Raw genomic sequence first — 17,550 nt, forward strand, 5'->3', positions numbered from 1 at the left:
TTTTTTTGCGCTACGAGGTCTAGAATTGCTAAAAATTGAGTTTGAAAATTTGACGTCATCAATTTTGAACAGTTTTTTCGCTATAACTTGGCCAAAAAAAGAGGTATTGATCTCAAATTTGGTATGTAGATAGAAGGCGGTAGGGACTATCACATATATTCCGGTTTTTTCGAAACTCAAAAAACTTTTTGGATTTTTCGGCTATTATTTTTAAAAAATCTATTTTTTGATTTTTGGGGGTCAAAATCCAAAAAATTCGAAAAACCGAAATAGCGTTTTGTAGCCCTCTTGATTCCACACCTTTTATGTTAAGAACATTTTTCTGTATCTCTAAAGCTGTAGGCCTGACAGCTCTTCCCGCGAAACCTTTTTTTGGGTCGAAAATGGCAGAAATGACGTCACTCTGACGTCATTAGCGGCCAACCTATCATAGCCTTTGGAAAAAATTTTGGTCATCATGTGCGCTAGCTACTCCCGGAAGGGTACTGAAAGTTTGGTGACGATCGGCGCAGCGGTTCTCGAGATATATCGAAAAAAAAACTAAAGGGGGGGGCAAAAAATGTCCCCCCCTCACCGCCTGGAAGGTTAAACGACCTCATGTTTTTGTCTTTAGCGAAAATGTTCGGCAGGCTTCGTTCCCAAAAAGGATCACCAGATAGCTGTGTGAGAAACATCTCCTTGAAATGGCTGACATGCTACTTGCAGCAGTCAATCGTCTCTGAAGTCTGACTAATGACTTCACCGCTGTAAAGTGATCATTAGCGACCTCATCGGCAGCGTAACATGCGGGGGCCGTCACCGTGCATGTTGTGCCAGTGAAACCCCGCGACGACACGCCGATCGAACATGAGCTCAGAAAATTAGGGGTGTTATAAAAAGGACATGGTACACTCGGGGGCAGATTGATGTTCTACAACTCTTTATCCACCGGGTTCCTATGGCTCAGCATTGGCAGCAGCCGCCTGGTACCGGTAGACTGTGCCGCTTCACTTACTTGTCAAGCGGCACAGCCTACCCACCCGTATGACACCGGTCTGGGTCGGTGGCTGGAAGGTGATGTGGGCCGCCTGTGACGTCAGCGCAGCGGTGAGGGCCGAGCCCGGAGGCATGGCTCGGGTCGGCGCGGCGCGGCGGCTGGCGAGGGCTGGGGAGTGAGGTGGGGTGGGAGCACGGACATCGCGCGGCTGAGCGAGTGTAGTTAACTTTCACGTCTCAAGGCACCAATTATTCTACCTAACAATTGTGCTAAAGCAGTTGTTAAAATGTCCTATCCCCAAGACAGCGCCTATCATCATACTTGCAATGCACATTACGACACACTTAGGCGTGGCAATGGGACAGCCGATAGAACTTATGTCACTCGTGCATCGAGGTGCGGAGCTATATTTTGTATAACATATTAGTATTAAGGCCTTGATTGAGCAGATTGGTGTCTATTGTTTCGCACGGCAATCGTCCAGAGACGTGGGAACTGGGGGTTATGAGTAGTGCCGCAGCCAACGCCCCAATTTGAAGCGATTATTACTGTTGCTCTAATATGTGGTCGCAGCCCCCAATAGCAAACCGTTCCAACTAGAAGCCAAAAAGTCGGCCACTCAGGGGGGTTCGAACCGGGCTTCTCCCACCGGCCAATTCACGACACGAGCGTTGATCCACTGAGCTACCGAGCATGGTCCTCGTCTTCACAAAACAAAATGACATTCACCCGCTGACCGCCAATGACAGTATTGTGATATTTGATCGCGTTTGACCGCGGCGGGTGGTCGCTGGTGTCGGCAGCTCAGTGGATACACGCTAGCGTCGTAGGGTGCCGGGTTGGAGAAACCCGGTTCGAACCGTCCCAGGTGCGCGACTTATTTGTTCCTAGATGGAACGGTTTGCTATTGGTGGCTGCGACCACACATTAGAGGAACAGTAAGAGTTGCTTAAAGTTGGGACGCCGCGCTATCCAAAAACCCCAGTTCCCACGTCTCTGGACGATTGCTGTGCGAAATAATAGACACCAATGAGCTCAATCAAGGCCTTAATACTTATCTGTTAAAAACAATGTAGCTCCGCAACTCGAGGCACGTGTGATATAAATTCTATCGGCTGTCCCAATGCCACGTTTAAGTGTGCCGTAATGTGCATGGCAAGTATGATGATAGGCGCTGTCTTGGGAATAGGACATTTTAACAACTGCTGTAGCACAATTGTTAGGTAGAATAATTGGCGCCTTGAGACGAAAGTTAACTACACGCTCAGTCGCACGATGGTCCGTGCTCCCACCCCACCTCACTCCCCAGCCCTCGCCAGCCGCCGCGACACGCCGACCCGAGCCATGCCTCCGGGCTCGGCCCTCACCGCTGCGCTGACGTCACAGGCGGCCCACATCGCCTTCCAGCCACCGACCCAGACCGGTGGCATACGGTGTGGGTAGGCTGTGCCGCTTGACAAGTAAGTGAAGCGGCACAGTCTACCGGTACCAGGCGGCTGCTGCCAATGCTGAGCCATAGGAACCCGGTGGTTAAAGAGTTGTAGAACATCAATCTGCCCCCGAGTGTACATGCTCGACGAGTTCGTTGATAAGAAAAGGAGGAAAATGAAAACGTTCATGCACTTTGAATGTGAATTTGGGTAAATTCATGGCGTCCATAGTATGCATACAATTACATGCATTGTATTTCATAAGGCTGCAACTTACCTCTCTCTTGGCTCCACTGCAGTTTCTTCTGGTATCCGAGCGCCATGGTTTCGGTGGGCGGCTCGTGCACGCTCACAGTTTGCACAGTCTGCACGAGCGGCTGCTGGTGGCAGGTGGCGCTGGTGATGGCCTGGCTGATGGACGAGGTCTGGGCGGCGCGCCGGATCTCCGCCAGCGTCAGCGGCTGCTCGCACGGTGGCACCTCCTCCTCACGCGGAGTCTGCTGGGCGGCGGTCTCTCGGGGCGGAGCTGGGCTGCAGCGGCTCGGTAGTAGCTCGATGTTCAGCCGAGCGCCGAGTGCAGCGCTCAGACAGCGCCGGTCAGTGTGGGAGTGACCGGCGCGCGGACTGCGCCGCGGGGACCGGTGCCGCACCTCCGCCCGACCCTCGGGAACGCGAGCCGAGCGCGGGCCCCTCGAGCCGCGAGTAGTTCGCCCGGTCACCGCTAGGTGTCGGCGCTGTGGCGGAGGCCGCGCTGAGTTCACCCGCCGGCCACCAGGGGACGGGGTGGTCGCACCGGTAGACGAAGTCAGCTGCAGCTGAGGCACAGGTGGGCCTGCCGGCCGGGCCGCGTCGTCTGCAGGTGGCGCTGCAGGGTATGATGGTGGCGCTGTGGGGTACGTTGGTGGCGGTCGTGGGTCCGCAGGTGGCGGCGGAGGGATGACAGACGGTGGAGGAGGGTCCGCGGGCACCGGAGGAGTGTATTCAGGTGGCGGTGGAGGGTTGCTCGATGGCGATGGTGGGCCCGCGGTTGGCGACCGGTAACTGGAGGACGGCGGTACAGATTCAGCTGACGGCACCAGCGACTGTGCCCGTACCGATGGCTCCAGCGACTGTGTTCCTCCGGGTGGGCAGCGGCCTCTCAGTGGAGCGCACACCACCGAAGCGTCGTCCTCGTTCCAGACAGCCCGATTTGGAGAGTCGCGGTCTGGAACAGAGCAAGCACGCTTTGAAATAAGACGAAACAGTGCACGAACAGTCTCAAGGAAGCCGAGTACTAGGGCGGGCTGAACAGTCGGCTCACATTTTCACACTGGTCACTGGCACTTGTTTTTGTGCGGCCTGGGTATGAAGCTGGGCAGTCTCGAAAGGCACTCGCCACTCTTACGGAAGATCTGAAAAAACGACTTCGCCGAAAGTATGAGGGCATGGTTATTGGGGACCATGGCACGAGGCAGCTAGCTGGCTTGAGTAGCTTTAAATCGTCCGTTTCAGTCCGTCGTATTTTGATGCATATTATGGTATTTCAAGCCACTAATGCTGCCGTTTATTTTTGAACTCTTCTTTACAAGATATGCCAGAAATTAATTCGTTCAAACATGTTCAGCATCGAGTATCAATATTTGAAATCTTTCGGATATACATATATGTACAACAAGCATCATTTCAGTAAAAACTGCATCATTAAAGGGACAGTATCACCATTTTGATGAAATTTGACATTGCATAGGCCCCACCTTTCTGGTCCGGGAACTGAAGACCGATCCTCGAAGCTCCACACCGTTATCCCGCTATCGCCGCTCAAAGTACGAAAGGTGTACCACACTTTGAATCGTGCTTCACTATCTTCACTGTTTAAATGTTTGCGCCGTTTTGAATTGACCGCCAGTAATAAAACTTTTACCCTGGTCATTTCATCAAATTTTATAAAGCCAAAACGTTTTTCGCACTTATTCATCACCGTTAAATTCATTAAATAGTCGTAGGCAATTTCCGCTGTTTCCTTCGGATTCTAGCGGCTCAACAAAGGAATTCCTCCAGCTTGAATCACAATCTCCCTCCAATGTATGACGTTTATCACGTGATTGTCACGTGATATTTTCTCCCATTGTCAATTGTCACGTCCAATTGTCACTCCCTCCAATTGTCACGTTATATTTTTATGGGCAATACCTAAGGCTACCTCTCCCTAAGGACAACTCAATCAGAAGAACGACCGCGTAAGCGTAGCGTCAATAATGTATTATCTGCGCCAGTTCTGTAGCAATTTTGCATGCTTCCAAACTGGCGGCCATGCTTGTATAGTGGTGGTTCGCTCATGAAAATGAATCATGAAAATGAAATGTGGTTGCAATATTTTTCACCGAGTTCGGTCCTCAAACTATGTTTTTCTGATTCAGAAAAATAAGAAATGCTAGTAAAAAAAAAAATCAGCTCCATACATGGATTTTTTTTTCGATGATACTGTCCCTTTAAGCACAGTAGCGAGCCAAGGCAAGTCATTCAGGTACAATTATTTATTTTCCTGCCTTGCCCTTCAGTAGAGCATGAAAAAGGAAACATTTAGCTATTGCTGACCTCCAGAGCCGAAGAAAAACATGGTATAAAACAGTGGGCAATTACCAGCTATGTAAGCCTCTAGCCAGTCTCTTAACCCGCGCACCGACGGGGGGGGCGGATATCCGCCCCCCCCCTGAGGTTTTTCGCGAATAGCGGGAAAACCGCGGCGCGTAGCGCCGCGAAATTTGGTACGACTATTCCCTCATCAATTTTACACATGGTGTGCAAGTTTGAACCTCCTATCTTTTAAGGTCAGGTCACCAGCTCACTTTGAATGACCCAACCTCAAGTCACTTTTTTGCAACTTTGTCACCGTGCCAGAGCTACAGTAGATGTCGGAGGCCTTTGAAAGTCGCAGGATGTTACAAGGTCATTAGTAGCTACAATTTGTATATCTCGGAATTTTGATATCGGTGACCTAAGGTCAGGTCAATTTCGCGACCTCCCCATTATAAGTCAATGGGGGAAAATCAACTCCCTATTTTTACCACTAAAACGGCTCGGAATGGCCCCATATACCATACATGACTTCATATACGATCAAACTTCACTACCTTGAGGTCTGTTTTGCTGTTGGGCAGCTGTGAGGTCATGTGACGTCATCAAAGGTCACCAAAGGTTTTTGGCCAATAACTCCGTACAGGAACAAGATACAGCCGCGTAGATGGTCTCATTGTGTTCAGCTCGTCAAGACGCATCGAATGATCTATATGATGACCTCGAGATCACGTGACCTGAGGTCAACCTTTGACCTTGACCTTTCGAGGTCAACATATATATCATTCGATGCGGATTGACGAGAGGATCACGATGGTGCCCTTAGTTTGCTCCTATCTTGACTAATTCGAAAGTTATTCGAGAAAAACTCTCTCCATATCTAGCGCCGCCATTTTGAATTTTTCGACCCCTGTGACGTCATCTTTGACCTGACCTGAAAATGACCTTTGTAAAAATTGTAGATCTTGACCGTGCGTATCCGATGCCGTTTACCGCTTGTCGCTATCTTGCTTCGTTCTCGAGATCTCAGGGGGGGGGGCGGTCATCCGCCCCCCCCCCGTCGGTGCGAAGTTGGCGCAGACCCCCGTCGGTGCGCGGGTTAAAAAAAAAACTAGCGACCTTTGTCTTTTTGTCGGAATCAATTCACTGAGGCAATAGCTGTCTCTAATGAATGATGGTAGCAGTTACCGCTTGTGACCAGTGGGAGCGGTCAGCTATGATTGGTTATCATTTATTCTGTGATAGCGTGACTGGCCACCAACCCACAGCCTTACGCTTTAGCCTAAAAACCACGCCCTCTGCGTGACGGAAAATGTTATTCTCTTTGCCGCACATCCCAGCTCCCAAACCATCAACTACGAGGAGACGGGAAAGTAGGTGCTAATGCACAGCGCACTCGCACATAAACTTTCTGCATTTTCGTGACTACATGTTCTAGCCAGACTCGAGCTCCAGTCGAAGAAAACATATTCAACGACGGACAACCGGAAAAGAAAGTTTCAATTGGCTAACGCTTTAGCTAATTGTGTATAAAAGATCAGTGGTTTTACTGGAGGCTAGATCTTCATATGAGTGCTCGCACCCGTAAAAAAGCTTCAATGGAGCTGGAAAGTGGTAGCTGCTATAAGGCCGCTTAGCTGGTAGCTTAGCTGGACGCTCAGGCTGGTAGTCCATTTATCTGCACAAAAGAATGACGGTGCACGCTCAAAGCGAGCTGTAATTATTTTGATAAGAACGAGGCATATAATGATGAGTCGTCAAGTCATTCCATCACAACTCAGCGAGCATTTCTCATTTGAGAGCTCATGGATAAAACAAAGTCGATAAATCATCAATGTCGAGGGCCAGCTATCAAAGCCGTTTCTTGTAACCTGACCGGAGCCCCGTTTCGGCGCCGATGCGCACGCCGAAGTCGACTATTGTATATGCCCCAAGGCACTCGGAATCTGACCATAGGCTACAACGAGCACTGATTTGCGAATAAGCGCTTGCCATATTCGATCCACATATAGTGCAGCTGCCTAGGGAATGCTATTCGCGGGCCTCTCATGCTATCATTCACTTATCAATTTCACAGCAGGCGTGACTCCAATGGTGAAGCAGCAGTACGGCATACAGCACACCTTGAATTGCCTCAGCATGGCCACATACATATGTCAACGCATACTTTAACGACCATAGCGACTAGGTATAAAGGGCTGCCAAACGCAATTCACCGTGAGTGCAGCTCCAGAATGTTCAATGTAACTTCTAAACTGGCAGCCTTTTTACAGGGCGTTGTCGGTAACAGGCACTCGACACTCTATGTGGGCAATAAACACGCAATCGCAAGTGCGATAGACATGCACCACCCCGACACCCGAACGGTAACGACACTGACACTACGCAGGGCACGACAGGTCATTGACGAGTTGCTGATATCATGAGCGGAAGAAGAGTAAAAGCCGATTGCAGTCAAACGGTCCCATCTAAGATATATCCTGGACCTGACATTGGATGGACTTGTTATCAAACCAGCACAAACTAAGCCAATAGTTAGCGTATTCACCGCGTGACAGCCGTATTCCGCGAATCCGGAGCCGCGCGCTCAGTATTTCCCTCTGAACAAACTCACGCTGCAGAAGCCGCTGAACTTCTTCCTCGAATAACACAGCCCGACACTGCCCCCAGGTTGGCAGAGTCCCACTTCATTGTCAGCCGCAGCCGCATACGTGTCACTATGTACAGTGGACATCAACCAACCGGCCACTAACCAAATACAGCACTGTGTCGGTCTCTGACGTGTGCGTTACTCGACCTGCTTGTTTTTCAGGTGACACACTCAGCAAGCAACGTGAAATGAAAACAGTAGTTATATTGTCCGCCCAGCCCAGGGGAAATGATAGCATAATTTCAGAAAAAGTTGTACATAAAAACAATAGGAAGAAGCCTATGTAGAATAGATATTAGATAAGGAAATGAACTAGAAATAAAACTATAAGTAGGCGTCCTATCAGACTACATGTATAACGCCCACTCCCGCCCTCACGGCACCAGCCCGACCATTAGGCAAAAGGCATTGATTGGGCTCCGTCCGCATTCACACCCATTGCTATCGATTTGGCAGTGCTCCATCGCAACCACCTACAGCGGCAATGGAAGGCAGAGCTGTACAGTGGTTTGTGTGTTGTCAGTTCATCGATCAAACATGACTGTGTTTGATTCCATGTTTCTGTGGTGATTCCGGTGATCGCTAGGATATTGTTTTTTTTGTCTCTATTTTTGTATGTTGTGACTTTTGGATGTTGCCATGATATTTTCTACAGCTTTTTATGTTTGATCATAAAATTAACCATTGCCTATGTTTGAGCATCGACCATAAAATGATCGATGAAGTCTGTCTCCATGTCATTAGTTATGCGGTGCCGTTAATGCTTGTCCAGAGACGAGTCGACAGTGTTTGTTTTCTTTTACATCGTCACCGGTGTCTGTCCTCACCAGTTTATTGTATCAGGCGGAGATAGCTATCTTGTATGGGACGTGCTGCCCCTTCCAGATCGATGTCTGCTGCACCACCTCTGCCGAGGTGTGACCTCTCAAACTTGACCTGTGAGCCCTCGGTCATTGATATGCATCCTCTCGGTCTTGACCTGTTCTCAGTCATCCACTGACCTTTGATCTATGACCTGTCACCCGCAGTCCTCTGTATCATATGACAGTTTCGTTGATTATCTCACTGACACAGTCATACTGCGCTGAGCTAGGTCTTATCACCATTCGGCCGGTTTGTCCCCAAATATGCTCACTTCACCACTATTATTACGCACCACACTCTCTACCAAGCTTGAATATCGCACGCGTGGTGACGAAACTAGCAAAGAGCGCACCGTTTTGGACAGCAATATGCACACCAAGCCACAGCTGGAATTGGTCCGTCTATCCGCAATCCAGGCGTATGTAATGCATTGTCAGCGCTGTGCGGAATTCCGCCGGCGGATCTAACACGTCGTCCGCACACGGCGGAACCTCCGTCGGCGGAGCCATGTCGACCTGTCCGCACGCGGCGGAGTCCGAGCGCCGATTGGCCCGCTCTGACGGTGCAGGTCTTGGATCTGACCACCTCCGACGGCCGACGCTCTCTCTGTGATATATAACTTACGTGAGACATCCTCCAGTCAGAAACCAGCGTGCTGTCTATAGACTCTGTAGCCAACGCACAGGGTATCTATAGCCAGAGAAGATCGGCGTGCTGTCTGTACTCGGCAGCAGACGCACAAAATATAGTCCTAGCGTCTATTATAGACGCTCTGTCTATAAAAGACATCCTCCACTCAGGAATCAGCGTGCTGATCAACGCCGGCCGCCGCCACTCTGTCTGTCGCATTCTGACCAACAGGATATCTGCAGCCTCGCCGACGCTCTGCCTGTCGCATTCTGACCAACAGGATATCTGCAGCCTCGCCGACGCTCTGTCTGTCGCATTCTAGCCAACAGGATATCTGCAGTCTCGGCCGACGCTCTGTCTGTGTGCTAGCTCTATAACCGACAGAACATCTACACTCTACAGTCTCGCCGACGATCTATCTGTGTTCTCCACCCAACACCCTCCAGTCAGTTATCGGCGTGCTATCTGGACTTTGTAACCGACACATTATAAACAAAATGTAGTTCACGCATTGTCAAAGTGTGAGCAGTCGATGCACTACTGCTGTATATGTATAAAGCTGCAGTGTGCCGAATGAAGGGGCTTGGTGTTCTCTACCATACACTATTAGGTCGTTCAATAAGTAACGAACAATCGGTCATAACTTCTTTATTTCTTTATTTAACACTTTCAAACTTTCACAGATTATAGATCAGACATTTCTGAATGCAGCCTATGCCTCAAACCAGCCGCCGCCCGCCTGCACACACTTCTCCCAGCGTTCCGGCCAACGCCGGAATTCCGCCCGGAAAAACGCGTTTTCCGTCTTTTTCACCCAGTTCATGACAGCGCACATGACTTCAGCGTCGGTCTCGAAGTGTTCACCACGGAGGCCATCCTTCAGGGGACCAGAGGTGAAAATCTGAAGGAGCCAGGTTCGGACTGAAGGGCGGCTGGGGCATGATATTCAGCCCTGTCTCGCGATCTCCTCGCGTGTGGCGTGAGACATGTGCGGACGAGCGTTGTCATGGTGTCATCCTGGTGGGCTTTCTTGAACCTGGGCGGACTATGGACAGCGGGCCGCTACATCACAGTCCTGCAGGAGACTGAGAAAAGCAATCCTGAAGAAGAGGCGCGGCTCGGATGTCAACAACATCACCATACACCATGACAACGCCCGACCGCACTTGTCTCACGCCACGCGCGAGGAGATCGCGTGACAGGGCTGAATATCATGCCCCAGCCGCCCTACAGTCCGAACCTGGCTCCTTCAGTTTTCACCTCTTTGGTCCCCTAAAGGATGGCCTCCATGGTGAACACTTCGAGACCGACGCTGAAGTCATGTGCGCTGTCATGAACTGGGTGAAAAAGACGGAAAACGCGTTTTTTCCGGGCGGAATTCCGGCGTTGGCCGGAACGCTGGGAGAAGTGTGTGCAGGCGGGCGGCGGCTGGTTTGAGGCATAGGCTGCATTCAGAAATGTCTGATCTATAATCTGTGAAAGTTTGAAAGTGTTAAATAAAGAAATAAAGAAGTTATGACCGATTGTTCGTTACTTATTGAACGACCATATACCGGGTGTCCACGTCAAAAGTGTACCCAGACTTTTCTCCGTATTTTATCTTAAAAACATCGCACTCACAAACAATTGCCCTCGTTTGAGAGCCAAGGCAATGGCAAAACAATTGCTATGCTTTTCAACTGTGTTCGGCACTCTGATGACCAACGCGTGCCGTCTAGAGCAACTGCTCTATATGAGCCGCTTTGCGTCGGGCCACCGCCGGCAGACGGACCGTGGCATGTGAAATCCCACAATGCCCTGTGCACTGGGGATCCCATTGCCTAGAAAAAGTTCAGACCATGCCTCTGCACAGCAAGAAAGTATCGGTTTGGGTGGCAATGAGGCATGGAGGGGGCATTACCGGCCCCTTCTTTTTCGAAGACGACAGGGGAGAGACAAACACAACACCGTAACGCTAGAACGCTACGCCTCGGAGGCACTGGAACCATTCTGGCGAGAGCTGAAGCGGAGACGCGGGATCCGTCGCCATGAAGAATGGTTTCAACAAGACGGGGCGCCGCCTCACACCGCCAAACGGTCGCTGGAATTTCTGGAAGAGCACTTTCCTGACCGCCACATCAGCTTGAAAAGCGCGGTGGAATGGGCTCCACACTCGCCCGACCTCAGCCCTCTAGATTTCTTCTTGTGGGGCTTTCTCAAGGACTTGTGCATACGCTGGCAATCCAGGGTCGACCCAGGAGCTGAAAGACTTCATCATCGACGAGATCCGTCGCCTTCCTTCCCACATGGTTGACCAGGCGATCACCCACCTCCAGACGGTCCGTCTGCCGGCGGTGGCCCGACGCAAAGGGGCTCATATAGAGCAGTTGCTCATAGACGGCACGCGCTGGTCAGCAGAGTGCCGAGCACAGTTGAAAAGCATAGCAAATGTTTTGCCATTGCCTTGGCTCTCAAACGAGGGCAATTGTTCGTGAGTGTGATGTTTTTAAGATAAAATATGGAGAAAAGTCTGGGTACACTTTTGACGTGGACACCTTATATACACTTATATATATACACTTTATAGACATTCTACTTTTTTTTTGCGACGAACTGTCTCTTATATTATTTTGTTGTGCCATGGTACATTTCTTTTTACACTTATCGGAGCAATGCAATAAAGGAACAAAACAAAAATCAATTGGATTAATCAATTGGACGCATTACCTATCCACAAATTTCCTTTTTGCGGCTTTTATAGTAGTTTAGTCACTGTGATCTATATGAACAGGCTATCAGCGCATTTCGAAAATGAGACATGATATAAGGTAAGAAAGAAAAAGCAGGGATATCCAAGACACTGTTTGCACATAAAATCAAACTCTTACTCAGAGGTGCACAAACCTTCCTACTTGCCTACAATGTAGGAGACAGGAAAGAGCCGAAGAGGGTAGCCGCGAGACAGATTTCAGTTTGTGTTTTCTGTACAAAAAAATGACTATAAAAACAGCTAACTGGTAGCAATTGGTCGGTACAATCAGCTGTCAACGGCATTTGGTCATTACATTTCTTTACGTGTCTTCAAAAACAGTTCCTACAAATCTCCTCCATGAGACACCCACGTGACAGTTCCCATTGGATTAACATTGTGTCTCATGAGACACCGTGTAGGTAAAATGTAGGATGAAAACTGCGAAAGTGGTGGGCATGTTTCGAAAAACGGCGCACAAATTCTTGGGGCGCCTTAACAAAACTCCTGTTCGAAAATGGGCTCTGGTAAAGTTTCGTCAGCTGGTTTCCATAGCAACCGCCATTCGTGGGACAAGCTGACGCCATTTGCTAGCGCGTTGCGTGGTAACCAGCTATCGGTGTCAGTTGAATTTGAAAGATAATTGTAACAGTGAACAGCTCGCTTCAGTTGCTGTACTGTGCTGTGGATGTGTGTCTTAGTGTAAGCAAAGTGTATAAGGACTTTCACATTATATTTTGTGATGTGATGGTGTGGTAATAGAAGGTTTTGAGCTCCAAGTGGAGTTAAGGAATTGCCAAAGAAATGAAAACTCTGCATGGGCCGGAAATCTGCAGCCTGCACTTCTATAAAGTCTTCATAAGAGGTTCGTGGCAGGGGGCATTTTGGGGAGCGAGTAGGTGGGTACCCAACCTAATTGGCTTGATGAGAACTGAAACTGAAAGTCAAATGAATTGTGAAATTGCTTTACCTATCCTATCTGATCACTTCTACTTATTTTTTTAAATTTTCCATTCATTTTGATTGATAAAGAACAACATTGAAAGATGCTAACATGCAGGTAACTACGTACCTAGCTCTAATGTAAATAGGTACCTAATAATTTCCTTAAAAAGAATATATTATGGCTCTTCAATGTACTGGAGATTTAGTAATTGAAGGCATCTCACTTCATTTTGAACATTACCTAGGTATAACTTCCCTAAACTGCATGAAAAATTTTCAATTTCCTTGTTGTAACACCAATACCACAAACATTCATCTGGGCACAAGGCTCACAACATCAAATTATTCATGTTTTATAGACAGGTACCTATACAGCAAAAATGCAACAGATATGTTATTATTTTAAACATAGGCTTTGTGTTCAGTTGTGTATATAATAATTTTGTGGGTGGAAAATGTGTCATGAATTGTCTACAGGTCTGTGTAGAATTGTAATTAATATGATTATAGAAAAAGGAATGGTCAGTTAAGTAGTCAACATGTTTACTCAATAACAAGATATGCTGGCATGGAGTTTGCTCATGAGTTTGCTCAAAAACCTTTCAGTTAGTGTGGGAAGCATAGAAATTTGAAGCATATGCTTATAAAACTGATTTGTAATGGGGTTTGTGAAGTTCTCCATAAATTTCACACCTAGCAATGTACCTACCTAATGCATTGCATTACTTTAAAAAGAGGGAGACCATACAAGTTGTCAGGTAGGTAGGCTTTGACATTGATTTCAAGATTTCAAGGTGATCTGTGCTTTTTGCTTATAACTTGTCCTCATTCTCTGACTAAAGGAGTGGCAATACAATCTGACTTGTTCTATTTTCCTCTTGCCTTGCCATTTTTGACATAATCCTTGCCCAGGCTATATGTTGGTATGATGAAGGTCAATCAGATGACATATTTCAAATATTACAGTCATGATTTCAGTTGAATTTGCCTAACTTTATTTAAACAATATAAGATTACACATTGCATAGCTATAACAGCAATATTTGAGCCACCACTAGCATAGAAATTAATAGGTTGCAAAACATTACTCAGCAAGAAGAAATCAGTCATTGACAGTGGAGAAAACACATCTAGACTTGACAACAAATTACAATTGATTATTCTTCTAACATTCATGTTGGCATAAGTAATAATTCAAATGGATACTTAGTGCATTTTTCTAAAGATTTTAAGCACATGAGATCCATCCAAAGGCACAGACTCGGAACAAAGGCTGTGTTATAAACAAGGATATTGCACCTTTTTGGTATCTTAACATGTTGTTATATTCCGACATCCTAAGAAAAATAATATGGTAATCTGCCCTGCTTCATTTGATACGTATCGATGAGTAATTGAATGTTGCGGGAATGCAGTTAGTTTTCCGGCAGTTGTCTCCAGCAGCGACAAAATGGCCGCTTACTTTCTGTCAAACATTTGCTTTCATATGGCTAAGTACATTAATTCACTTAGTCTAACTTTGTCTAGCAAATCTCCAGTTCTACTTCGGGAAAACCGGCAGCGTGTTCCACATTGGTGACCCCGCCAGGCGAGGCAGTTTCGTCGGCCGTCGATGTCCTTCGGTCATATAACCCCCAATAAAACTAGCGCGTCGAACGATCGGCAGCATGGATGGTCTCACACCATCCATGGCAGGGACCGACCTCACAGAGCCACGCAGAAAACAGGAATATCGGATTTATCTGCCTCTAAACTGTAATGTATGAATGCGTCGTGAAAATTTTACAAGACAGCTGAGGTTTGCTAAGCAAGAAAAAATAGACCAGGATCTGTATTAGCGAAGAGATTAGCGATGCACGTGAAATGTGTATAGATTGCAGTATAGATGTAGTCAGCGATGGATTTAGGATTATAAAAGGATTTAAAGCCGCTTCTTAAAGCCTACAGTCAAAACGTTTTCTGAACGTTTGTGGTCCTCAATATGATAGGTATTCCATAGCAATTTGATGGGCTTCGTCCCATTAGCAAATATTGCAAAATCGTCCTCAAATAATGTTTTCTTACCTAAATGAAGTAATGTTGATCCAGGAAAAAACTTGTTACACACTCCTTAAAGTTTCATATTCCTAAACAGAAACACTGATGTGCACCGTACACTGCAGCGTTACGTCACTTCACCTTCAGCCCGCCAAGTAGTAACTGCCCCACAAAACGGGAGAGGGACGCTATGGGACGGCAAATGGACGCCCGTCTGGTCCATGTGGAACTGAACCCTCATTGGATGAGAGGAATTAATTGAGCGTTCCGGTGGTTTTATGAGGGTAGTTCTTGACTTTCCAGTATTTCCAGTCATTTCCAGTCATTTCCAGACACAGTCAACAACCAGACCGCCTCACTCTAGTCTATTTATACACCACCAGTATGCATTTCAGGTGGAGGTGTACCAAGTCCTGCCTCGCACTTTGCCCAAATCAGCGCATACCGTATGTCTGTCGGCTTCTTAGAAAATGACGATATATCTGCGGATAGCTTCAGAAATAAAAACACTTCAGGAATAGCGTTTACGTCGTATTAATATTAATAACTGTAATGTAAATAACCAGCTTTACTTGAAAGTATAGATATGTTGGGATATACCTAAGGATGATCGGTGAGACAAACCGGAGCCATCGGAGACCGTGTAGGAGACAGTCTGGGCTATTTGTGCACCTCTGCAGTCTTACTCATGTCACTGTCCACTGACTCGCTATTATACAAACAGTAACCGAAGGTTTGTTGTCAATAGTTAAAACACTATTCTTTAGAATTGTGTTTTTCTATTGAAAAACAAATCTGAGTTCCCTGACAATTTGGCAAAAGCTGCCTGAGATCATATGCTACCTATCCTGATTACGAGCATGGCTAGCTAAACTCAACATCAATCACATAATGCCATTCGAAGCAAAAACCAGAAGACAGGAAAACATTTCGTGAAATTGAGACTGTGCGGTTCAGTAATCGAATTTTGTGGCACCGCTCATCTCATGATTACCTACACAAGACAATAACGTGAATCCATTCAAAATTGATGAATTGTATTTTACTGACTGGCTCCACGTGAGGCGATGAACAACTGACACTGACAGTTCATGGATTATACCCTGGTTGAGGTGTTTTACTTTTCTTCTACCGTTGACCTGTCAGATTGTCAGCTGACTGTCAGACTGTCAGCTGACTGTCAGACTGTCAGCTGGCTGCCACCCTGTCATCTGCCCTGTTCCACCTGACCTGTCATTCACTGACCCCTTCCTGGGCCAGCTTGTGACACCAGGTCATGTAGTTAACCGGTCTCATCTTCAGCTCAACATGCTTCAGCGAATACTTGTTCCCCTTCCAGGGGTTCCAGGTAATTCCAATCCAGCCGGTCTTCATCGTTTTCTTCATGTAAGGTCCTAGCAAAGTTGATGACAGACAGGCCTTATGCCAGCCAGCGTTCTTGTAGTACTGCGCGCAGTGTTTGCTCCAAGTGTCGTTATCCTGGTCTTTGGTGGAGAACTTTGAGCCGTTGATGCCAGTGAAGGAGTCTCCAGCAGTGCCAGAGTAGGTTCCGACTTTGACGGGGTACTTTTGTTGTTCCGTGCCGATGGAGAACGGCGTGTAACTGGCGGTGGCAGAGGCGTTTTCCCAGTCCTGGAGGTCCACACGGAGCTGCATCTCCTCCATGCTGGTCAGCAGGCTCATGTACTCGTTGCCCAACCAGAACTCGGCGCTGAGGTTGCCGAAGCCCCACTTGTAGCTCTCCCAGCCGAGGTCGAAGTTCTGGTGGTCGGGGAGGTCGGCGCGCCTCAGCAGCACGGTCCAGCCGCCGCCGTCCGTGTCCATGTCGCAGTAGACGCGGATGCCGCCGCCGTTGCCGCAGACAGGCGGGTAGATGGTGTAGACGCCGCTGCGCTGGTGGCGCTGCTGGACGGCCGCGCAGTCGGCCGGCCGCCAGCCGTCCGTCCGCTGGAACTGGTCCGGGAAGCTGCACCGCTCCACGATCACGGTCGTGGTGGCCGGGGAGGCGGCGCCGGCGGCGGGCCGACCCTCCTCCAGCAGCGTCACCAGCCGCTGCTGCGTGTCGTTGAGCTGCGCCTGCAGCAGCTGCTCCGACTGGCGGATCTCCTGGCTGAGTGTGCTGACCAGCTGCGGGTCGGCGGGCGCCGCCCGGGCCTCCTGCAGCAGCCCGCGCAGCTCGGCGGCTGCCTCGGTCAGCCGGCCGCTGCCCAGCTCCTTGTACAGCTGCAGCACGCTGTTATCCAGCTGTGCCAGCTGTGTGTCCACCGTGTGCGTCAGCGACTCCAGACGGGCGGCCAGCTGGATCAGACGCTCGTCCATCCTCTGCAGCCGGTCCGACAGAGCGGCGGCCGACGGCTCTGGGCCTGCGCCGATGGCGGTCTCCAGCGGGATGTCGTGAGGGATGACACTGCCTGCAGACAGACACCCGACTAGTAGGGGAAATACCAGTGGCCGCATCGTGATCTCAGCTTCACCTGCTGGCTGCTGCTGCTGCTGCTGTTACTGCGGCCACCGCGCTGCTGCTGCTGCTGCTGACCTTGTCGCCACAGCCACCCACTCTGCTTCTGAGGCTACAATCTATTCGCTCTACATTTATGCTGGCACGTTGTTTAGTTTTCTTAAAAGCCTGGCGAAGTTTCCAGACCATCCGGGATGATATCACCTCTTAGAACATTCTCTAATGGACTTCACGCCCCTCAGATGTAAACATTCGACTCCGCAGCGCAGTTGCCGCAGT

The 17,550-nt window shown here is 48.6% G+C and overlaps 1 protein-coding gene across 1 annotated transcript in view; it reads right to left on the reverse strand.

Annotated features, from left to right (window-relative positions):
- Positions 1-17,270, reverse strand: part of LOC122372714 — a 46,105-nt gene extending 28,835 nt beyond the window's left edge. The window contains exons 1-3 of the mRNA XM_043350240.1: positions 16,229-17,270; positions 3,501-3,610; positions 2,684-3,140 (exon numbers count right to left, since the gene is read on the reverse strand). Of these exons, the coding sequence (XP_043206175.1) occupies positions 2,684-3,140; positions 3,501-3,610; positions 16,229-17,270 (1,609 nt within the window). The remainder of the gene's footprint in view (positions 1-2,683; positions 3,141-3,500; positions 3,611-16,228) is intronic.
- Positions 17,271-17,550: the final 280 nt, after the last annotated feature.

The sequence above is a fragment of the Amphibalanus amphitrite genome, unplaced genomic scaffold, assembly GCF_019059575.1.
Source record: "Amphibalanus amphitrite isolate SeventyFive unplaced genomic scaffold, NRLGWU_Aamphi_draft 001391F_arrow, whole genome shotgun sequence".
Taxonomy (NCBI): domain Eukaryota; kingdom Metazoa; phylum Arthropoda; class Thecostraca; order Balanomorpha; family Balanidae; genus Amphibalanus; species Amphibalanus amphitrite.